This window comes from Astatotilapia calliptera, chromosome 20 (assembly GCF_964374335.1).
Source record: "Astatotilapia calliptera chromosome 20, fAstCal68.1, whole genome shotgun sequence".
In the NCBI taxonomy this organism is placed as follows: Eukaryota; Metazoa; Chordata; class Actinopteri; order Cichliformes; family Cichlidae; genus Astatotilapia; species Astatotilapia calliptera.
This window is the reverse complement of record NC_137441.1, coordinates 6,661,249-6,684,898: the sequence shown is the minus strand read 5'-3', so window position 1 is coordinate 6,684,898 and position 23,650 is coordinate 6,661,249. Positions and strand designations below refer to the sequence as shown.

Below are 23,650 nucleotides of genomic sequence, written 5' to 3'. Positions count from 1 at the left end.
CCTACCTTTGACATTAGTAAAAAAATGACAAATCCTTTTGCTGCATTTCAGACTCTGTAAAAAGAACAAAGAGCTTTGTAATATTTTAATTTCTAGCAAATTTGTAATCAGTTCAGTGAAAAAAAATTGATTATGCGACCACTTGAAATTCATTAGAAATGAAGTACATTTATTCATTTGTGCAAAACATTTGTTTGATGACCATGTGATCATGTTTGACAACACAAAACTGCAGACACATTATTGGCATGAATGAAAGATGCTACCAAACGTAAGAAATCTTTTTTTTTTTTTTTGGGGGGGGGGGGGGGGGGGGGGGGGGTGTTGTGAAGCCGATACAGGAGGTCTGTGGAAAAGTCCAAACTGGGGCAACTGTCAAAGTCCATTTCACTGCTCAGCTTTCATCTGCCTCCAGGTTAATGTTGTTACCAAACTTGGCATAAAGCTGCACCTTCAGATCACTCAACACTTGCTGTATCGCTGACACTTGTTTCTCAAGGTCTTGGACCTCTTGCTCCAGTGTTTCCTGATTACAGAACACAGAAACTCCAATTACAGAACAGCCAGTTCAATTTCCCCACAGCAGGCAAGCAACAGACACAAGACATTTCCCAAACCGATTTCACCAAATGACTCTATTTATGTCATCAAAAGCACATTCCAAACACTAAAAGAGATCATTTTAGGTAAGAAATCATCTAAAATGACTGATATAAATCCACATTAAAATATAATCTGCCAATATAATGACTGAGCTGTCTTCGACACATTTGTCATTCAAGGTTTGCAGCAGACTCCTTTCAATCAATCAGTTCAGGGCTGTGCAGTATGTCCTATTGTGATAAAGTCACAGCAACACAAGGACAAATGGAGACATAATGGAAATTACAGAAGGGAGAAGGTTTAATCTGAAGTCCCTGTTGGTTAACGTCTCTCATGTAGCAGCCACAGAGCACTGCCATTGCTACACGTCTTTCCAAAAGGTGCGTCAGGAAGCTCTCAAACCTAAATTTGAAACTTAGACTTGTACTTTTTGTAAAATGGGAATTTTTGAAAGGGAACTGAATTATGAATACTTGTCAGGCACAGATAACAATGACTGCTTTTTGGACATAACAGCAGGACTGCTAGAAATCCTTTACCCAGTGGAGCATTTCTAAAAATACTCTCAATTAACAAATGCTTTTATTTTAAATTATGTATTATCAGATAAATGTATAAGTCTAAATCAGGTCTGAGTGATGAAAAGACTCAAAATCCTTATTGATTTATGAAGAAATTCTTGGTCTTAAGAGATTTTGGAATTAATACATTAGATTTGACTGACAAAGTTGCCGTTTTTTCATTTTGCAAACAAGATATTCATATCTGCAAAACACATGACACAGTTTTGATGAATTGTGATTCATGGCTAGTAAGCAGTAGGTATAAATGAACAGGCATTTAGCACTGTTTGTCCACGCACTTCTGAAAGTAATTATAAACTACACAACAGGCACATTTGTCAAACTGTGCTCAGTGAGTCTGTTTAGATGAGTTCTGAATGTTGTGCATGCAACGATATTTTCAACTCTGCACAACAACACATTCGAGAAAGCAAAAAGCATGCAAAATTCACTTTTCCCTCAACTTTTTGGGACTGCACTGGCCTCCAGTACTGATAAGCTGACTTACAAAGGAATGACACGACAAGGACAAATCTTTGTGTTTACAGAAAGGAATGTCTTTGAAACAAACCGTGATCGATAAAAGCCGTTGAAATTTGAAAAGAAGCTCACAAGACAGTGATTTAGAAAAGGTATTGAGAAACCGTCTGCGTTACACTTACCTTTGCGGATTCCAGCATCTCTTGCGTTTCGTCCTGGGAGTGATTTATAAAGACGTCGCCGATTTGATAAGGGATAAATAGAGAGTTGTCGTCAAACAGCATTAGGTCATCACTGGCATCCTGAAGGTTCTGAAGAGTTTTCTGCACGAAGACATTCACAGTCAGTCAGTTTGAGGTGGTTGCAAATAAACCTCGGTAGTTTAGGCGTCATTTAGCATCACAGTTCAAGATCGGTTTGTGTAATGCATCATTCAAACAACAAAACTGGATGAACTGTAAATGTTAAATTATCTTGATGTTGCGAATTGGGGGGGTATACACAGCAAATTAGCAGCTCACAGCTGACCACAGCTGATGAGGATGTGGGTAACAACACACAGGGACAACACAGGGGCTGAGAATATGGTGCAAGCCAAACTTTTCACATACATTTCTCTCTAGAATACAAATGTGAAGGATTTGAGGTTTATTCTGCGTTTCTTCAATACTGTAATGATTTACTGAAGTCAAAAGGAATTTGACAACTGCAGGCAAACAACTCATCTACTAATGTTTCTACAAAATCCTGAATGAATCCTTTATTCTGGAATGCCTGAAAGACATCTCGCAAGATTTAAATCTCACAAGAAGAACAACATTAATGCATTACCCTTCAGATCTAGGATGGAGGGACTAACAGCATCTGCAGCTATCTGACAAAGAGCTGCGCATAAAGGTGAAGCTGTCAATTCCCTGGCCAACTGGTTCTTAAACTGACCTATAACAAGATCAGGTACAAGCAACAGAAATGAGCTTCCTCATAACAGCATCTGGTTTCAGCTTTAGAGATTGAGGATGAGGAGCTCAGTTACTCAGGAGGAACTTGGTACAGCTGCTGCTCTGCTGATCATTAGGAGCCAGTTCTGGCATCTGATTAGGATGCCCTCTGCACACCTCCTCGGAGAGGCATTTCAGGCATATCCAACTGGGAGGAGATCCCAGGACATGAGAACATCGATTGAGTCGGTTCTGGGGTAATTTTAAAGTAAGCTCATTAGAAACATCTCCATGGATATTCATCAATCATTCACCAGCAACACAATGTTTAGCTTCCATAATGACAACTAATTAAAGTCACTTTTCCAGCAACTAGGCTAGAAAGTGAAACCAGTGCACAAGTGACAAAGGAATGAGTCTACTTTGTGTTGAATTCAAACACAAGCCCATTCAAATAAAAAGCTAAATAGTCAGACTTCTCCTCCAGTCATTAGCCCAGTTCAATCTTCCTGATCAGAGTGCCAGTTGTCATTTTGAATTTAATGTAATAATTTTATCTAGATATAAAAACTCACATCTGGGTGTAATTTGACTTTTGTAAATTTAATTGAACGCTAAATCCTTGCTCGGATATAAGACTATAAAACATGTCTTCCCAGCCCCGGTAACACTCACCCTCTTTTCCAATATCTCATTCTTCAGCTCCGTCATCCGATTCGTGTTCCTGGCAAATTTATTGATCTTCTGCTGGTCTTCAAACGTTACATTCACATCTTCAACTGCCTGCAAACAAGGAGAAATGACTTGAGGTTGCAGTTCATTTTAGCCTGTTAAACATGACAATCCTAGATGCGCTGACAGAATTTAACTTATTCTGCTATGAGTTATAAGTATTGATCAGCAGCAACTTTTCCAAAGATGAAATCACAAGCATTACAAAGACATGCTGTGTAGGGGTGCAACGATATTCGTATCGATATTGAACCGTTCGATACAGTGCTTTCGGTTCGGTACGCATATGTATCGAACAATACAATTTTTTTCAATTTTTTTTTTTTTTTTTTTTTTTTTGGTGTCCCGTTTGGATCTATAGCCATCAGAATTGTTGTCTTGAGGCCAAGAAAGATGCCAAGAGGATTTATTTTAAGTGGATCATCATATTGGTCCATTTGATTGACCTTTATTATAATTATGAATTTATTTTATTTTCAGTTGCAAACGGGACAGACATGACTGTGGGATAGGACAGGGGGAAAGAATGAAAGAAAGAGGGGGAGAGAAAGAAAGAAAACCAAAGGGGAGAAAAAAAAAGAACAATACAAAATTTGTAATTTATTTTATCAACTTTCCTTCTGACGATGCTGTCTGTGTTGAGCGCTCAGTGAATCTGCATTTGACTACTCCGCCTAGGCTCGAGAGTGCAGCCTAGGCGGAGTAGTCGAACGCAGATTCACTGAGCACTCAACACAGACAGCATGGTCAGAAGGAAGAGCGCAGGGCAAGCTAGCGAGACAGAAGTGGACCTCCCCACCCTCATTCAGATCTGGCGTTTGGAATTATTTTGGTTTTCATGTGACGTATGACCCTGAAGGTAAGCGAGTCATGGACTAAAGTAAAACAGTATGTTGGATGTGCCATGCAATGCTCAATTACATGGGTGGGAGCTAGTGTGTTAGCGCAGTTAGCTCGTTAACGTGTTGGCCGTCTAGCCCCTCTGTATAGGGTAGCTCGTTAACGGAGATTTGCCGTGTTGTGGCGTTAAGGTTATTTCAACGAGATTAACCTGAAAGCACTAGTGGGAACACAACGAATATGACTGCACATTTACACCGACCTCATCCTAGTGCAAAGACAAAAACAACAAGCATGCATGCTACAAACTTTAGCCGAGTCATTTAGACAGCTGTTAGCACAGGATTCTCCTTATGGAGACCTGATATGTTTAATATGCTGCTGAGAATATAGCCCAGAAGAAGCGGATAGTATAGCTTTTATTTTGGAAAGAGACATTTCTCTGTAATAAACTCTCTTTTCCAAAGATGAGTGATTCCTCAATCAGATACAGGGCTCGCAATATCGCTAGCCCGACGTCCCGGGGCTATCTCTGCCCTGCCTGTCGGGCTATTGTAGGAAGGAAAAATATATGTCAATGCTTTTGCATTCTTTCAGAAATGTAGCTGGGTAATTATGTCATTGGGTGAGCCACTGTCAATATGTGACATATTGAAATCGTGTTTGAATTTGCGCTTGTTTTTTTGCTTTCACTTTGCAATCGCGCGAACTGTGTATAGAGAGCGACAGCACTGATCTGTGAGTGATGATAATTTGTGCACCAATTCCTCTGACATCGTCTTATTAATTGTTAGCTTACTATGCAAACATGACAAGTGAAATCTCCCGCAGCTTAAACATGTGAGAGGTTGATCGCGCAGAGAATCGCTGAGCTTATGTGAGTGCGGCAGGATATATATTTCACTACGATGACCTGGATGACTGAGAACCTTCACAGACAGATATATATTTTAGTTCTGCTGAGCCAAATAAGACAGGTCAGGGTGAAGAAGTGACAGCCAAAGAAAAGCTTACCACAAAACGGAGAAGTTATGACAAATCAGACTATAAGGCAAAAAGAAAGTGCAGCTTTATGGTTTCATGGACAAAAGAATTTCTGTGGCTGCAATATGACGAGCTAAAAAACAACACGCACAAGGGTTAGGGTTAAATTTAAAAACTGTACTTTTGTGTTAAAATATATATTTATAATTTTAATAAATGACAAATTAAAAAGGCATGAACATTTTTTTTGTATCGAAAAAATATCGAACCGAACCGAACCGTGAATTTTGTGTATCGTTGCACCCCTAATGCTGTGTTAACTGAAAAAACAAAAAAAAGACCCACCACCTTATGAATGGAGAAGCATTTAGTAAGATTAAAGCAAGCCTTATAAATAAAGAATGTGTGGTGGTGTTGTTTTAAATCAAGCGTAAGGAATAAAACCAAAGAGCTGTATTCAGTTTCATTTAGAGTGACCAAGTGGCCTACTTTATGCAGGATTGCACAATGTTTTTATTTTTCACCTCCTGTCCTACATTTCGAATTGGCTCCAATTCACCACAGCACAGGTCTGGCTTTTGGCTGACTATATAACGAAATCTACCACAAATAAAAGTTATGTGGTGTGTTTTTGCTGGCACTAGACTGCAATTTCCCTTTTGAGAGAGTAGAATCAATAAATAAACTATGCATTTTTCATTTGAACCTCAAATACATGTAATCTGGTTGATTTGTCCAGTGCTAAAATTAATTTATTCAGCGCATCCCTCCTCAACACAAAGATTATTAGGGGGGGGGGGGGGGGGGGGAACAGCAGATGAAACACCAGAACAAATATTAAACAAGTACTTCCAACCAAGACCATTGCATTAAAAAAATAAAAAGCAACAGCTGGAAAATTGGTTGTAAAGGTGCATATAGATTTGTACCCGTCAGTCACATCCTCTGCAACCCGCATAGCTTTATCAGACTGCCCTCTTAGCATTAGCGTAACCCACATTGTCCAACACATGAAAACTATTTGCTCCACATTTGGCTTGTTGTGATATGGTCATCCTACTGTGCTGTTGGCCCCTCAGAAACATTTAAATATAAACTGAGTGAGACTGAGCAGGGTATTGGTCATTTATTGGGGACATATACTGCTTTAGCTTGTCGTTTCTTAGACAGTTAACTACAGGCCGATTTTTATTTTGTTTGCTAGCATGCTAGCTTGGGTGTCCCATCACCTGCAGCGGCCACTGCCCTGATCTGGATATTGAGCTCATTGTTTCACCACATAGTTGTTAAGCTCGCACGAACAACAGCTGCAAAATTACAACGTATGTCGAGCTAGTGTTTTAACCCAAGGAGATATCGCTTTACGGTAGCTACACGAGGGTGTGACGGCGCTTTCAAATATCACCGCCGTGAGAAAGCTCGGCGTCTTACTCGCACACATACACGATGCCACCTTCTTTCTGCATCCCCTGTTAAAACAGCGATAGAGTAACGCATATGCAAGACAAAAAAGTGGATTTTTGTTTAAAAATATTGCTTACCACGGATGATTTCATGGTCGCTGCCATCTTTGCTTCTTCGACTGTTCACCCGCAGCGTCGCTCAGCGGGATAAATATCCCGACACTGCCACCTATCAGCAGGCCTGATCTGGAGTTTGACCCCCACAAGTTGGCCAGAAAATGTGTTTACTTCTCTCAAACTGTTTGTTTAGTTCTTTCCCTTCTTTTTGAGTTTTCGTGTGATTGATTTGTTTATTTAGTTGAGTTCATGTTCTGGTAACTATAGTTAGATATGTCGCAAGATGCTTTCCCTTACATTTACATCTAGAAGCTGAAATTTGACTTATTTAAAAAATAATTCAGCCATTTTTTTGTTCTGTTGTAGGTAATTATCTCAATAAATGTGCAATCGTGCTTTACACTGGTTGTGTAAAGCACTTTGGGGTCCTTAGGGACTAGAAAAGCGCTATACAAATACAGGCCATTTACCATTTCAATACGCCAAACAAGTTATTATGCCAACCGGAACTGCTGTTCTGTAAATATTTGCACACAGTACTGCACCCAAGTTCAAATATTTAATGAATACATCTGTAATGGGAGAAGACTAGAAATTCATATTTGTCTAGACCGAATTACAATGCACCACCTGTAGTTTTAAGCATCACTGGCATTTTAGTCTGAGTGAAAAACAAATCATAAATATGCAGGTTTTTCTGTCTCAAAGTCAGCAGTCTTTATCTAACTTTGTAGGAGCCACTAGCATACCTAGTAGGCTGTTACGCGTTGGTGCACCATGAAGAGTTTTCTTGAGGCCCCTCAGCTGCAGGCCTTGCATGAAGTCACCAAACAGGGGAATCCAACTCCCACCTCAGCATGCAGTCTATAGGATACAGTCGAGCCATTGTTTTCATGGATTCCAAGGCTTGCCATAATAAAGTCAATAAATAGTGCACATGTTATAGTCTTTTTTAGTTTGTTTCTTAAGCATGCTTGTTTGTGATAAAACGCTTTCACATACTTTGGTTGACATCTTCCAGGAGTCAAATGACTTCTAGAAGTTAAATCCAATAAACAAAAGCCTTTGTCAGCATTATCATGGCCTAGTTACCAAAAAAAAAAAAAAACATAAAGATGAGTTCATCTTCAATACCATATTGACATACACTGATAAACAATAGTATCTAACTTGTTACCCGCCTTGATGACCTCTTTTCTTTTTTTTATCACATAATACCAAAACAACATAATGGGTATGTTAAAGCACATCTGTGTGATTAGATTTATTTTTTATCAATCAACTGCATCTTTAAAAACTAAATCAGCAAGAAAAAATGCTTAAAGTGTTATCTTCAAATTAACCAGTGCCAACATAGTTATTTTGGGTTTTGTCAGTGTGGATGCTTGCCAGACCAGTATCCTTAATATACATCCTGTTAGGTCCCCGCCAGATTGGTCAACAAACTGTTTGGACCGCCTTATCACAGCAGGCTTGGACAGATTCACACCTCATTATGATCTCGTCAGGGTATGTTCAGGATGCCACATGGAGATTACTGTGAGTTGATCAAAGTACCAATACAGCGCACTTTCTTTTTTTTCCAGAGGAAATCCAGCTGCCAACTTGAAAACAGACCCACCCATTTTGACACACACATAAAGTGTCCAGTTAACAAAAGTCTATATACATAGTTGGGCAAAAGGAGGAAGTCCATCTCAGACAGACACGCCGTATCCTTAAGAAGGAAGTCAAGTAACAAGGTAAGACATTTCACTGAAAGCAGTATTAAAATGTTTAAATGGCTTTGCAAAAGTCTTAATAGATGTTAACCATTATTTGCAGATTGTCTTTGCTTATCAGTACAACATAACAATATGACATTTCTATTTCATTTAATTCTATTGCAACCTGCAGATCTTAACTGGGAAAAAGATGGGAAACGAGCAGTCAGTAAACATAGAAGAGCTATCCAAGGTAAAACAATGCAAATTACATGGCAGACATTACAGGCTAAAAGTTGCACGTGCCATTTTCTATATTTGTTGACATCAGTCACAAGATGCACACTTTTCCAAAACTCTAGCATGCACAGGTGACAGGTGAAAAAAACTCTGCTTCTCTTTAAAGATAACCCATCTAGACTAGAAAGCACAATGCTGACGTTGTTATTTACTCACAGAATGGGACAATTCCTGAAAAGCATGAGAATGGAACCGTGAATGGCATCTCTATAGAAGTCACGTCTGGCGGACTGGAGATTAATGGTACATGAGTTTTATTTTATTTTTAATTTCTCTTAGGATAAATAACATCCAAGCAATCTGTGATGATGTTCTGCCTGATCTACAGTGGTGGTGCCACTGTAAAGCATGAGCAAATCAATGCTCAACACTGGCAAATTAAATTCTTACTTAAGAATGAATTTTATTAATGTCAGACTGTTGTGTTTTACTGTATCACGCTTTATGCTGATATACTTTAAGGTTCTCCTTCAATGAAAAAAAGCAAATTAATTTTACAAATTTATTAGTGGTGATTAATCCTTTAATCCTTTTAATACTCTGCAAACACAGTGACTCCCAGTTGCACGGTGTCTGAGTAAACCACAGGTGTTTTCTCAGGAATTAACAAGGAGCAAGTATTTGACTTGTCAAGGTGTGGTGGTTTGTGTCTTCACTATAAAAATAAAATACTGTGGGATTCCCATGGCTCTTGACTGTTGATTCCTGAGATAACGTTCTCACACTGACTTGCCCGTGTTTACTAGCTCGTGGAAATTTTGCTGAATTTTATGGCAACTGTTGAAATTCTCTTTAAGCTAGAAGTAAAAATCACTCTATGGGCTAATACTAAACAAAATGACACTTATGTTTAAAAATAAATTCCATAAAACCCAGAAATGTTCATTTTGACCCTTTTAAGCTGACTCATTAGGGGGATGTTTGTTAAGGTGGAAGTTCATAGAAAAGGTCCAGAATCAGAATCAGGAAATCGCTTTGTAATAGACATTTAATTAAGGTGTAATAAGGTGTGTCATTCAAGCTGCAAAATATTAAATAAATATTTCAAAGCTAAAAAAAAAAACTATGTGCAGTATTTACAAGATTCAACAAATGATGTTGCCAGGTCCAGATGTCGCAGGGAGGAACTGATACATTTTAACAGGAATGATGTGCTTTGACGTTCCATGTTGCATTGCTGTGGTATTAGCCTTTGGTGAATGTGCTCCTATTACTGCCTAGCACATCATGGACGCAAAGTGAAGCATTATCTATGAGTTCACATGACTTTGACATTTTTCGCCAAGCTCCACAATTTCCAGATTTATGGGCCTTGAGGATCACTTTGTTGAGTTTGTCGGTGTCCATAAAGGTGCTTAATGTAGTTTCCTTTAGTTAAAAGTAACAAAACACTTTCCCCAAATTAACTAAAGCTATGACGTGATGCACTTGTTAAGACTTTGGGTTTAAAATCTCTATATATTGTGTTGAAGAGATATCAACTGAAATGGAACTAGAGCTGGGCTGCACTTTCATGCAATGCCAATTTGTACCACTAGGTGGTATAGTAAGTCCATGTAATCTTTATTTAAACAGACAAGTAATTTATTGTTGTTTACAATGGCAGCCTGGCAAAATGCAAAATATCCAAAGAAAGACAGAAAGAAAGAAAGGAAAAGCACCACCACACATCTGAAAACATCTGAACACACCCAGTGGCAAAATGTTGCTGCCTGGTCTTTAAGCATATATGTCCAACTGTTATTTTATAGTAATTTTTTTCCTGAAAAAAAAAAGAAATTTAGCCTGGGTTTAACAATAGTTTCAGTCCTTTGTTTCAATGTTTTTCCTGTATGTGGCATTTTGCTTATTTTGCCACTTTTTTATTTTTCAGGTAAAAGTGAAACTACAGTCTGCCAAAATGGCAAGGCCCACTCTTTAAACTCTGCCATAAAATCAACTGATGTGATCGTCAAATCAGAGTGTCAACCTGATATTGCCCAAGCTGTTTCTGAAGTTCCTGACACCAAAATTCAAGCCGTTTCTGAAGCCTCTGACACCAAAATCCAAGCCGTTTCTGAAGACCCTGACACCAACACCCAGAAGGAAGAGGTCAAGAAAAGCAAAGGAGAAAGAGGTCGTCGTCATTTTGGCAAATTGTTCAAAAAGAAAACAGAACCTAAAGCTGAAGCTGAGACTGTTGAAGAGAAAGAAAAAGAGACACAGAGTGAAGATCAAGTGGATGTAAGTGTTCCTCCCACTGAGCCACAGCAGGTGAGGGCACTTTTCATGTTTATTCTCATCAGATGAGTCTAGTTGTTTTTTTCTATTTGCCAACAAAACTGTGAAGAGACAAGCAGAGCAAGTCAGGTTACTTTGCATAGCACATTTTACACACAAGGGCAATTCAAAAGGATTTTCTAATGTACGGATGAATGGCCACTGGAATCTATGATGTATGAACTGCAATGAAAGTATGCAAAAACACAAATAAACTCATAGTAGAATTTTAAAGGTAATGGTAATGTTGCCATATCAATTAAAAGCAATGGGAAAAGGAAAAGTCTTTAGCTAAGTTTTAAAAACTGATCAATTATGGTAAATTATGATAATGCTCATGTTGTGCAATAGACCATTGATTCTGAAAAACAACAACAATAATGTAAATACATATAGCAGATACAATGCTTGCCCTTAATTAAAAAAAAATAAAATGGAACCACACACCTTCCTTTATTAGAGCGAGCACACACACTGTGTTGTGTTTCTGAATTATGTTATTTTATCATTCTGCAGCTAACATTAACTAAAACAGAGTAAGCAGGCGTGCATATGCCCAAGGGTATAACCCTTTTTAAAAAAATAAATAAATAAAACAAGATAAATATGTCACACGTTGTTTGTCTTTGACAAAGATTAGTGGGCGTGGGCCTCTGCAGCACTGACGCCGACGCCCACGACAGGAAATTCAGAGAGCACAAAGATGTGCCGCTCACATTGTTAGTTTTGATCTTATCATGGGATTTCCTGAAAATGTCTAAAAAGGGGGGGGCACACTTTTTTATGTTGTGCTGTTTTTGTCAATTATCAGTTGACCAGATAGCCAGAAGACACTTGGCATAATCAAAATTCCCTGATGTCGACTTTTAGCTGTGCAAAGAAAATTATTTTATTTTGTCAGCCTGCCAAACACTCCAAATCATTTTAGCAATGTAATGTAGTCCAACACACCAAGCATTCTATGCATTTAACTATGTTTTTCCTTTTTGTTTTTTTGTTTTTTTAGCTTTGTTTACAATGGGCAACATAATGTAGAATAGCGCTTATTTCAAAAAACAAACAACTAAATAAGCAAGTAAATAAATACAAATGTAAGCATGTTACACTACATGACTAATTTTTCTGATTACTCGTGATCAACCACACGATTATCATGAGTGCCCTGGGAAATAAACACAAGTTGTATGTTGGTTTACATAATTTAATACAAGTGGAGCGGAAGCTGGCGTTATAACTCACATTGACCATCAAGACGGAAATGAATGAACATTAAAAAATTGAATTAGCAACATAAAAGCAGATATTTCAACACAAATGGGTGATGGTGACTTTACAGCCACAACTGTGGAGGATACACTGAGTGAACATGCCATTAGCAAAGCTGAGGAGCTTGTTAGAGACCCTTTAAAAGATTAAACATCAACGTTCAGAGCAGAGAGGGTTGAGAAATCTGACTCAAAAGATGATACTGTTGTAGAGGGACAGACGAGAGAGAAAACTCTGGCAAAGGAGTTCACTTCCACCACTCCAAAAGCTGCAGCAAGTTGTGTTGAAGCAGTTTTGGCAGTTGCCTCTGACTGCGCAGTAATTGCGTCAGAGCTGGGAGTAGGTGAAGCAATTACTGAAGACAACAGTAAAGGAGCTGCAGACAAGTCAGCTGATGTAGTGCTGATTGAAACTGCTGAACCCGAATCTAATGCTGTCACTCCTGAGACCGGGGAAGCAAATGACATTACCTCCCTAGACAAAGAGGCTGTGACTGGAGTGACGGAAACAATCTCTGAGGTTGTTCATGAGAACCCAAACTCCGCAGCCGTAAATGAAGACATGCCTGTAAAAGAAGCCGCTGTCCGTTTTCAGAATGGAAATCTAGTTAAGGTGGATCTGGCCCATGAGGAGGTCACTCCTGATGATGCACCACAGCTGAAGATGTGCTACAAATAAGTGAGCAAGACAATATTAGCCTTATAACTACTAATGAGTCTGGAGAAATGTTCGGTAGTTGTCCCAAAGAAGAAATTAATGTTGCAGAAGCCTGAAGCTACTTTAAAATCTCCAGCAACTGAAGTCAATCCACATTGTATTCTAGAGATTATTATAGTAGACATCGAAGTTGAAGAACATGTGATAACTGAGATAGAAACAGAATCAACAATTTGAACCACGCTTCAGGAGCCTGCAGTGGATAACAACAGCACCGTCAAAGAAGAGGACATTGTGGCAACAGCTTTTGTGCTTCTCTCTGGAGAACATGAAGAGCGTCTTTCCCATTCAGAACAAGCTTTTTCAGATCAAGCTTAAACAGTGGCAGACAGTGTTGAGGAGAATACTTCAGTCCAAGGTTTATCTACTGAAGGAGAGGTAGAGGTTGCAAGTTCTGAAAAAGCTGTAGAAGAAAGTGACATAGAAAAGGTTAAGAATCTAAAGATAATGAAAGCCATGACACACCTGAACAAACCCTTGTAATCTTAGAGGAAGCAGGACGAGAACCCAAGCCCTTTGTAAAGAAGATGGTAACAGTGAGGGTTAGGGTTTTTTTTTTTTTCAGAAATCCTACAAATAATTTAAACAAACTTGAAGAACTAACAACTGAAGGACACCGCAGAAGATTTAGAGCCTTATGTTTTAGTCTAAGATGAATACTGAGGAGAATACTGCCCTGGAGAATGCTGATCAAGGATAGATGTTGTCATGTGTGATTTGTATGTGAGCCTTGGGATTAAATCCTAAAAAGATAATCCAACCTTGTTTTTGTTTTATTTCTCCAAATAGCCTGGGAAAGATAGTAGAGAACAAATAAAAATGAGTCACTATTTCTCATCCTTGAGACAACTGAAAATGAACATTTCACCTCTGAAGATTCTTAAACTGCCATCTGATGAGCCTGTGGCAAAGTGTGGCGATGCACTCCCAGGCCAGAAGTTAAATACACCTCTAGGTGGAGAGTGATACTGAAGAGACGCATGAGAGGCGGTGCAAACCGGATAGATTCAACATGTGATGTACAGAATTTCCTTAAGGCGTCTCAGTCACAAGCTCAAACATTGAACATTTACCTCTTAGGTTTCAGTCACCTATAGCTGTTGAGAAAAACAACAAGCCTGGTGACTGAAAGATAATTTCACCAGTCCTCCGTATTATTGACATCCACGAGTCTTCAAACAAACAAATAAATTATGAATGAGCAGTGATCAATAAGCAGACACGGAAATATTAATTTGAAGTTTCCTTTTCTCATTCATTCATTATTTCAGTCATACTGTGTTTAATGACAAATAATACTTAAAGGGACATATTGTGCTCATTCTGTGCATTATGTTCTTAGAGATTTTATTCAATTCAATTCAGTTTTAATGGTATAGTGCCAAATAACAACACTTACTCAAAGTGCTTTATATTGTACAGAGAAAACCCAACAAATGAGACGACCCCTTATGGGAAACACCCACTTGATAGAAGTGGGAAGGAAAAACTTGCTTTTAACAAGGAGAAACCTCCTGCAGAACCAGGCTCAGGGAGGGGCAGCCATCTGTTGTGACCGGTTAGGGGTTACAGAGAGAAGACGGGACAAAAGAAACTCCCTGACAGAGAGCCAGTTTGACAATTAAGATAATAAAGAAGAGAATAAAAAATGATTAAATGCAAAGTGGTGTATAAATATAAAGAGAGTGAAAAGAAATGAGTGAAGATTATCTAACATGTCTAGTCTTCTTACACACAAAGTCTTGGTTTTTTACACTTTCACACATACATATGTATATATATATATATATGACTGCTGGATTCAGTCATTTAATCTGAAGCTGGTTCCTTCATTTACATTTTAAACAAATATCCCTCTATTTACCTGTTCTGTATATAATACAGGAATGATTAATAGCAGCCACAATACATTTACGGTTACATAAAATTTAGCAGTACTTGCCACAGGGTCCACACAATCCTGATGGTCATCAAAAACATCTTCAGCTTTACCAGAACTAATTATCATCTGCTTAGATATATAACATAGATACAGATTTATTTGTAATTCTTCATTCTGTACATTTTGGTAACTGTTCAGTTATGTGTGGGCAACATTCATTAAGCAAATGCATTCACAGGGCTAGGATGAACTGAACGTTATATACAGTATATGAAAATCAAGAGAACTGGTATTTAGAATAAATCTTTTTAAAAAGCAAATATATGTTAGTAATCACTGCATGGGTTCATACAAAGTCTTGTTCAGACTGCCACATTCGTTTAAGGACGAGATAGGCTGCATGTAGGCATACATACACTTTGATCATTATAGTGCTGAAAATAAGGGCCCTCGTGTTCCTCACTTCATCCGCTACTTAGAGCAAACGTTTATGCTCTCTTTCCTCTGATTTAAACCTTCTTTCTTCTGATTGGCTGCCCCTCGTAAGTAGAAAGTGGGTCTGGCTACTGTGAGCTGACCTGTGTGACCTGTCTATGTTGCTGGTCTCATTAACTGAAACTTTGGCAACATTTATTTTGGTGCTTGTAACAGAAAATATGGAAAAGCAAAATAGGCCACCTCTACAGTTTCTAATGGGATAATAAATTGGGCCAAAATAATGTATCAAGATTGCTGGAAGAAAAGGCAAAAAATGTATAAATGAATTGACATTGGTTCAGTTCACATATTTTATAGACACACACCATACGGGCATAGCTAGGTATTTGGTTTTCCTGACATTTCTCGAGAAATAACTCTCACACATTGTTGAATATCAATGACTGAGGGGTGGGACACACACATTAATAAAAGGGTGATTGTTGACAATGCCCCGAGTAGGCAGAGGCATGGTTGGAATTGTGCTCCCATCTCAATACTGCGATTAAGACACTCACTGCTTACATATCAGCTCCGCTCTGCTCTAACATAATTCTCAAAGGCGAATTCTTTTGTCATGGTGTACAGGAGACGGCTAACCTAAACCACGAGCCTGAATCATTAAAGGAGCCAGAGAGGGTGACTCCAGTCTCCAGTCCCAAGGAAGAAAACGTCCCTGAAACTGACAACGGAGACAGTGAGCCCGTGGAAAGCAAAGAGGAGAGTAACCCAGAAGAGAATCCAGTTATGAACTTCTTCAAAACCCTAGTAAGTGGCATCATTTGGCAATTTAAGGTGACTTTTTATGCTCCTGCTATTCCTGTTTATCATGTCAAATTAGACTATTTGGGGGAAAAGGGAAAGAACATATGTGCTTTTTTTATCTGCTTCTTTTTCTGAAGAGAAACAGGCAAAAAAATTAAAAATAAATAAAATGAGGTTAATGCGTCTTCCAGTTGTGCCCCAGTCAAAGTGAGATGTGTGGTCATTTTTCCAATCATTTAGCAGTAATAAGTAGTAATACATTGAAAATGTTTCATTAGTTTGTGTGTATTTTTGATTTTTTTTGTTCTATGTAGTGATGTGGGAAGGCGGTATAACTGTATATGACATTAAGTGTAACCGTAGCGAAATCTGCCATCATGACAGTGCCAGATGGAAAAGTTGCAACAAGCAGCTATTGTATTTCCTCTTCATCATGCTGTCTTTTGGATTCATGCCGTTTTAAAGAGTTGCCATTGCCCTAGCCCCATGCTAATCAAGTCTTTGAACATGCGGGAATGTGGTGGCCTATTGTTCATCCCATAGTGTGAGCTCACAAGGGAGGCCTGTGCGGTTGGAAGTCGAGATTTGTGAAGATAGAGCGAGGGCAGGCCTACGCCATCTCCGGAGCACAATGGCTGTCACAATGGCAGCGCATGTACTGTATGTGCTCTGTCAGGGACCTCTGTGGGCCTCAGTTAGCTTACCATAAAGGCCTATGTCTGCATTCATGAAAGGCTTCTGTTTTATCCAAATAATTATTTTTCTGTCTCATCAACTGTATCCCCTGGCATTTTGCTTTTCACACTGCTTAACCGCCACATACATAGTGCTCCACAATGCTTACACAGTTCACATTTAAAGATTAAGATTTTTTTCTCTTGTGTTTTTATGTGGATCACGGCACAAAAAATAAAGACGGTTCATTTTTATTCCTCTGTTGCACAGGTGACCCCTACTAAAACGTCCAAAAAGGAAACGGCTACTCCCGATGCCGCTAAAGACAAGGTGAACAGAGGTTCATTTTAACCTATCACTCTCTGCTGCTTTTATCAAACCATATCTCTGATTATCTAATACAGACAGCTATACAATGAGCTGTCACACCCTCATCTGTTCTGTTTCTGTTGCTTGAACTAAGGATGTTCCTGAATTTAAAAAGTAACATTTATTTTTAAAAGGTGATTTATTTTTGCAGAATTTGTGCATAAAGCTTTTTTTTTGCATCCTTTGTTTGCTTCAGTTTAACCTTTTTTATAAGTGCTTTCTTTTCTGTTGCAAAATAGTCCCAGAAGGAGACCCAACCAGCGGCAACCACTACTGTGAGCATATAACCCATAAGTTTTGATTCCCATAACCATTGCACTTCACGTTAAATGTATATATTTACTGCACATGGTGAGTTTATTTAATTTCCGGATATGATGCCTTATTTGCTCATTTTACATAGCAATGCATTTTTATTGGGTGAAACTGGAAGGAAATACAGTTGCTGATGTCATATCTGACAAAACTGCTACATCAAAAATGTCTTTGCAGTTTAAGAGGGCTGTGTAAACCATTGCTTTAACAGCCCCTCTCTTTCTTCAATAGGTTGCACAAATATCTGAACCGCCTGCAGCACCCAAAGGAATGTCTGTCCCACCACCCCCACCTCCAGAGCCACCGAAAGTGGAAATCAAAGGAGAGCCAACTGCCAAACCTGTAAAGGCCTCTGCGAAAGAAGAACCTAAAGCTGCTGGAAAGGAGCCTGTGTCCTCGAAAGGAAAATCAGCCAAAGATACTCTGAGCAAATTTTTCCGCCAGAAGGTAAACAAACAGCTTTAACTGCAGATTACAAGATCCAATCACTATTTTAAGGAATAGCTATTCATGTAGACACTCACTGCATGTTCAATGAGAACACAGTGTGAAACATACTGTATGTCAGTTTGAGGTATTGCTAGGAGTCAAGACCTCCAAAAGCAATGGCGCTTCAGCAAGTGGAGCCAAAGCCCCGGGCAAGACTGCAGCAGTGGTACAGTAAATGATCATATTCTCAAACTGACCATGGCTCATCAGTTACTAACCGAACAAGAGCTCATTTGTCCAGAGGCACCAGAAATTTGCAATTTACTGTTTCCTAATCGGAGCTATAGTTTTGTGAAGTAGCATTAGTCCTGTGCTGAAACCTTTTCTCTTGGGAGAATCAGGTTTTCTTATTTGTTGAGAATAAGATAAGAAGAATGACGTCGTCCTTACGTTTTTGCATAATACATAAAGACAAAAATAAAAGATCATAGCTTCAGCATAAGGAGCAGAAGCAGGGACAAAGGGCTAACAAGGCTCATCAGCACCCACCAGCACCACAAATGCTCACCCATAACACTGCATCTCCTTTCTTTTAACCGCACTGACTGTTAAGTCACATTTGCATCACTGTGAGCTCAATGAGAAGCCATTACATTTAGCTGCTGCCCAGAGAAGGTGTTATAGGGCATAACTACAACAGATTTCTTTTTTTTAATTTTAGTTTCCGTAGAGCCAAAATAAACAACATGAGTATTTTAAAATAAAAAAGGCTTTAATTTACAAGATCAAATCGTTATGTTGTTACATTTTTGAGCATCCATGGTTTTTTTTTTCTTTTTTCTTGCTGGATTTTGTCCCATATTTAAACACAGATCAACCAATTCAACCCAACACCTTTCATTTACATACTGAAGAATTACAAGCTGCCAAGACAGCAATAAACAAAAAATAAATAAATAAAAAGTTAAAATGAACAGACAAACAACATGAAGAGGGTAAAATTTCCAACATACATGCGCTAACAGTAAGTGGAGGAAAAAATTAACTGCTATCTGAAATAATTAAAAAGACAAAATTTCATGAAAAAGAATCACATTTACAACAATCAAACTAAACATAAGTGAGTAAAATAGATTACAACACACACACACACACACAGAAACAACAAACTTCTACTTAGTAAAATAAACTAAAACAAGTAATATCCCTGATGAATATTTTAAGATTCTCCCAGATTCGATCAAAGTGGTTTGGAGTACACAATCTATAAACTGGTTTTGTCCTGCACTTTGGACTCATGCCAGAGGAGCTGTGGGGCTGTGCCATGGGCGTAACTATGTGCTGAACATTGGGGGGGTCAAGATCTCTGTCTAAATAAATAAATAAATCTGGGTAAATTCCCAGATGATTAAACATGCAACTATTTTGCTGGTAATAATGGAAATGAGTAAAGAGAATCAACAGCCTATTTATGCAAGATAATTCATAATTTTATTGGGGGAGTTATATTGGCTGGGTCTGATCATTGGGGGGGGGGGGGGGGGGGGGGTCATAACCTCCCTAACCCCCCTGGAAATTACACCTCTGGGTTGTGCTGACATTACAGTGTGGAGCTCTTTCTGACTCTTCTAATGCATTTGAACTTCCTTAACCAGTTGATACAAGTCACCATTCATTGTCATGTTAACATAGTGAGTAGTCCATAAATACAACTTTTCATCTGTTTTGAGGTTCTGAAGTCCTTTTGCATTTCGCTGTCCTGCAGACAATCAGTCATGTGCAACAGTCAGCTGTAGGAGCAGAGGTACAGCCAGGTGTAAACTTACATGTGAACTCGAGCCTGTTTAATCTTCCCAGCTGCATTCAGGGAATGTTACATTAATGTATTAAGATGTGAACATGAATCTTCCGCACACAAGCCTTGCTGGAGACGACTGGATAATTACAAACCATCTTGCCTGAGTTACATAACAAACATGCTTTATGGTTAATTACAGGGTTTGAAATGTTCATCGCAATTTGCATCTGTGCAGAATAAAATAACAGTTTTGCTCTACAGGAGACACCAGTGGATGTGCCAGCGCCTGTTGTAGAAGTGCAGGTAAATGAAAGGCAACTTCTCACTCTTGGGGCTTTGTACTCTTTTAGGGAGTGGAATGGTCTTTTGAGCCTCTGATTACACCACGTACCCTCTTCCAAAGCTGTTTTTGTATGTAAAGATTCATTTCTATTTGCTTAGATTCAAAATGAGGTTGAACCTCAGGAGGCAGCAGCAGTGGGGGAAGAGCCTGTTGTAGAAGTGCAGGTAAATGAGCAAGAAGTGCTTAGGAATATTAATTCCTGATTTTCTTCACTCTGCAGGCACCTCTGCAATAATGTTGCCACACTTATATGGTACCATAACATTTCCCACATTTACTCTTTGTAATTCATCCATTTTTTTAAATAATTGTATCGCATCACATCCCAAACTGTACAGATTAAACAACCCCCATTATGGCACAAAATGAGTACGATATAAGATTTAATGACTATCACTATTTACGCTCTTCCAATTCAGGATATAACAAATAACTCTCCCTTTTCTGTAGATAAAGGAAGAGGTACCACAACCAGTGGTAGAAACTGAGGTAAATTAGTGGTGTTTAATGTTCTGGGAAAGCTTTTTTTCTTTTCTTATGTTTCTTTTAATAGTTAGGGGAGATGAGTGGCTATAAAATAACCATATGAGTCACATTGATAATCACACTATGTGTGAGGCCAAAGTACCAAGATGGCTGACTGAGCTTTAGCAGAAAGACTACAAGTACGAGGAAGCAGCCTTGCAGCCTTGCACTGTTCAACCGTGACACAATCAACCCAGATATCTGGGGTTATGTGACTCTTCTTTTCTTACTTTCTTGAAGAATTAAAGTTTTCCCAAAATGTTTAACTAGCTGTTTCTTTAAAAGTGGACATCTTTGAAATGTAAAGTGAATATTGATGGGCTTTGCCTTTTTCCTCTTTCTTCCTCTTTACAGATTTTGGCTTTTGCGCTTGACAATGTGGGCTTCCTCACTAGTTCTTATCTTGATCTGATTATACGCTGTCTCTCTACTCTGATCACAGATATCTTTTTACTGCTTTACCTCCTCTTTCATGTCACAGATGGAAGCTCCTACTCTCACTCTGTCACCTAAATCGATGAGCATCCCTTTGATTTTTTTCCCTTTTTTTTTTTAGTAAATATTCATGATACATATTTTTCTTTTTCCTGCTTTGGTTAAAGACGGTGGATTCCTCAAAAGCTGGCACCCAGGAGGCTGCTGCAAAACCAGAGCCGCCGCCACCTGCTCAGGAAGAAAAGAAAAGCGCCTCAAAATCCCCATTCCTTTCTTTCTTCAAGCCCCAAGTAAGAACCTATTCCCATAAACATTTATAAGATCTCTGAAAAGAAACAACTCTGAAATACATTAGGTATGAATTGTGGTGAAATTACAGAATGGTAAGTAACAGGTTAATGTGAATTTGAGGTGCTATTAGATCACATGACCACAAAAGTCCAGGCAGCCTCCACAAGTGGAGCTCGGCTCCTCAGGAAAACTACTGGACTGGTAAATACATGAAAATACGTTGCCTCTTGCAAACAGATGCATTATTAACCAGAGTAATTTCATCAATTACGTCTGGTATTAAAACATGCTCTAAACAACTTCTTTGCCAGAAGCATTTTTCTCCATTTGCTGTTATCTTTGAGCATATGTCACCGTCCCTCGTGATGTTGCGCATGATGTCGTATCCTAACAGCAGATGTACATTTTAATCCCACTTCATGTGCCACCTCAAAGTCCATCTGCACTTAACGAGTGAAGTGTATGAGCCACCGGTGTGTGAATCTCAAGCCTGTCAAGGACTAAAATAATTGAATGCTTCATTATGTGCCGCAACACTTTTAGGCTGCTGAGCCCAAGAAGGTGACCCCAACCCCACCTGCAGCAGCGGAGGCAGCTCAAGCAGTGAAAGCCAAGGAGGAACCTAAAGTGGCAGCCAAGTCTTCAGAGCAAGCTGCAGATAACAAAACAGCCTCTGTGCCTTCCCAAGCTGGCGATGATGCAGCCAGTGTGCCCAAAAAACTGGAAAAGAGGAACTCCATTCAGCTATTCTTTAAAAATCTGGTAAGAAGAACATTACTTTCCCCAAATATTAACATTAGAAACATGCACAATATCCTTATCACTGCATAGTGCAAAGTATTTTTGTATTATCCCCACTAGATGGCAGCAGACACTTAAGGTGTAGGCTCCACATTACTGAAAACCAAGCGGACTGATATAACACATCTGGAAATGCAGTTTAGTTATAGGACAGTTACCGTTACTTAAATGTAACAAATTTAGTCAGAGTCCAATTTAATACATTTGATGCCTGTGAAAGAAATTAATAAAGTTTTTGTTTAACTAAAAAAACAATTAAAGCTTATAAAAGACAAAAATTAAATAAAAATAGATATTGAACGAGTTGCATTTTCTAAAGACACTGCAACAAAATGTACCATTTTCTCCCTGCAAACTGTAGACTCAGAAACGTCCTTCTACAGACGCCGGAGTCCAGACAGAGCCACTGACCGCTGCTCAAGGAGCTGAGAAAGCCAAATGAGACCAGAAGCAACCCTTACGTTTTCCTGTACAGTCTCCTTCCCTCCTTCTCACTTGTACTCAGTCCTTCTTTTTCTCTCTTATCACCTTCTTGAATCCCCTGAGTTACTTTGATTACTTTGTTTTTTAATTGTTACTGCTTAAAAGTCACAATAGCAAAGGTAAGGTTTTGGAAGAATAAAGGAAAGTGGACAGAACAGTTAGCAGGGAGTTGAACTTGTGGAGATTTAAAATGGTCAGAGGTTGTTTGGACATATTTTTTGTCACATAAATGTGACATTTTCTACAGACGTTTAAAATGACTTTTCTCTGTTTTGCAATCTAACATACTGGGCTTATGCAATATATAGTGCCATGCTTTGCCTTGAACAACTATTTTGTGTTAAATCGATAAAACTCAATGTCATATAGGTTCTATTTTTACACTTCACACCAGAGAATTCACGCAGTTAAGGTAATGCAGTGGTTAACATGAAGGACGTAGATATGAGTCATAGAAATGCTCTTAATGGAGCTGGTCTAAGGAGTATTAAAGTTTATATAGCAGAGTGTGCTTGCAGATTTTTGAACTCTATGCAAGTTATATGTGGACTAAAACAAAAAGGTACATGCCAGAACAGCTATCTTTTAGCTTATATGGGACATCACAATCTCTACTGATCTTTGGGGAACTGATTGTAAATACTCAACAAATGCTTAAAAATGCATCCGAGGTATTGAAACTGTGTCTTTGTGCAAATGTGTCCTTGTGGTATGCTCTGCATTACTCATAAATCACAACCGAGAAGCTTTTATTTTGATTTTAGCACTTTGTGTCGTGTCAACTAACAAAAGTTTTCCGGTGTAAGTAAACTGTGTCAGGCGTATGTGCAATTAATGTGACGCTGTAGTTTGTCGTTATGTAGTGTGTATGTGAAACTTGAGCTATCCTGAAGACAATAAATGCAAATAAATATACCACATGCCTGTTTTGCTTCAGAGTTTTCATTTTTAATGTAAGCTATAAAAGCATGAGGAGTGTTATCAAGAATAATTGGATGTTCCAGCAATTTAAAAAACAAAGAAGAAGATGACCAGGCAAGTCTGGCCAAAAAATAAATAAATAAAAGATGCCTCTATTCATGAGCAATGTCATAGCAACCATTTTTATGCATATAAGAGTGCAGCAAAGGTGTAGCGTATCCCGCTACACCCAATCT

The 23,650-nt window shown here is 38.7% G+C and overlaps 2 protein-coding genes across 13 annotated transcripts; one reads left to right on the top strand and one right to left on the bottom strand.

Moving 5' to 3' along the window:
* Positions 1 to 148: 148 nt before the first annotated feature.
* On the bottom strand, positions 149 to 6,823 carry pfdn4 (prefoldin subunit 4). The gene is made up of 4 exons (XM_026154148.2): positions 6,682 to 6,823; positions 3,260 to 3,367; positions 1,829 to 1,969; positions 149 to 526 (listed from the first exon to the last, which is right to left on the bottom strand). Exons 1-4 carry the CDS (start codon positions 6,706 to 6,708, stop codon positions 395 to 397), a joined length of 408 nt encoding a protein of 135 aa, XP_026009933.1. The 5' UTR covers positions 6,709 to 6,823; the 3' UTR covers positions 149 to 394.
* A 1,340-nt stretch (positions 6,824 to 8,163) lies between these two features.
* bcas1 (brain enriched myelin associated protein 1) lies at positions 8,164 to 23,417 on the top strand. 12 transcript variants are annotated; one of them, XM_026154140.2, is made up of 16 exons: positions 8,165 to 8,402; positions 8,557 to 8,616; positions 8,822 to 8,906; positions 10,537 to 10,916; positions 15,853 to 16,032; positions 16,975 to 17,034; positions 17,313 to 17,348; positions 17,620 to 17,835; positions 17,957 to 18,043; positions 19,877 to 19,918; positions 20,057 to 20,122; positions 20,409 to 20,447; positions 21,086 to 21,208; positions 21,330 to 21,410; positions 21,753 to 21,971; positions 22,372 to 23,417. In XM_026154140.2, exons 2-16 carry the CDS (start codon positions 8,575 to 8,577, stop codon positions 22,450 to 22,452), a joined length of 1,737 nt encoding a protein of 578 aa, XP_026009925.2. In that variant the 5' UTR covers positions 8,165 to 8,402; positions 8,557 to 8,574; the 3' UTR covers positions 22,453 to 23,417. The 12 variants fall into 12 exon arrangements, with proteins under 12 accessions (XP_026009930.2, XP_026009925.2, XP_026009927.2 ...); XM_026154142.2 differs by lacking the exon at positions 20,409 to 20,447; XM_026154141.2 differs by lacking the exon at positions 17,313 to 17,348 and having other exon boundaries at positions 8,166 to 8,402.
* The last annotated feature ends 233 nt before the right edge of the window (positions 23,418 to 23,650 follow it).

Excerpts from the sequence above, each read along its gene's own strand:
- bcas1 (XM_026154140.2), top strand. The coding sequence starts at position 8,575 with ATGGGAAACGAGCAGTCAGTAAACATAGAAGAGCTATCCAAG. Across the intron at positions 10,917-15,852 it reads CTCCCACTGAGCCACAGCAG|GAGACGGCTAACCTAAACCA; the intron begins GTGAGGGCACTT and ends CATGGTGTACAG. Across the intron at positions 16,033-16,974 it reads TGAACTTCTTCAAAACCCTA|GTGACCCCTACTAAAACGTC; the intron begins GTAAGTGGCATC and ends TCTGTTGCACAG.
- pfdn4 (XM_026154148.2), bottom strand. The coding sequence starts at position 6,708 with ATGGCAGCGACCATGAAATCATCCGTG. Across the intron at positions 3,368-6,681 it reads CGACCATGAAATCATCCGTG|GCAGTTGAAGATGTGAATGT; the intron begins GTAAGCAATATT and ends CCTTGTTTGCAG. Across the intron at positions 1,970-3,259 it reads ATGAGATATTGGAAAAGAGG|AAAACTCTTCAGAACCTTCA; the intron begins GTGAGTGTTACC and ends GTCTTCGTGCAG.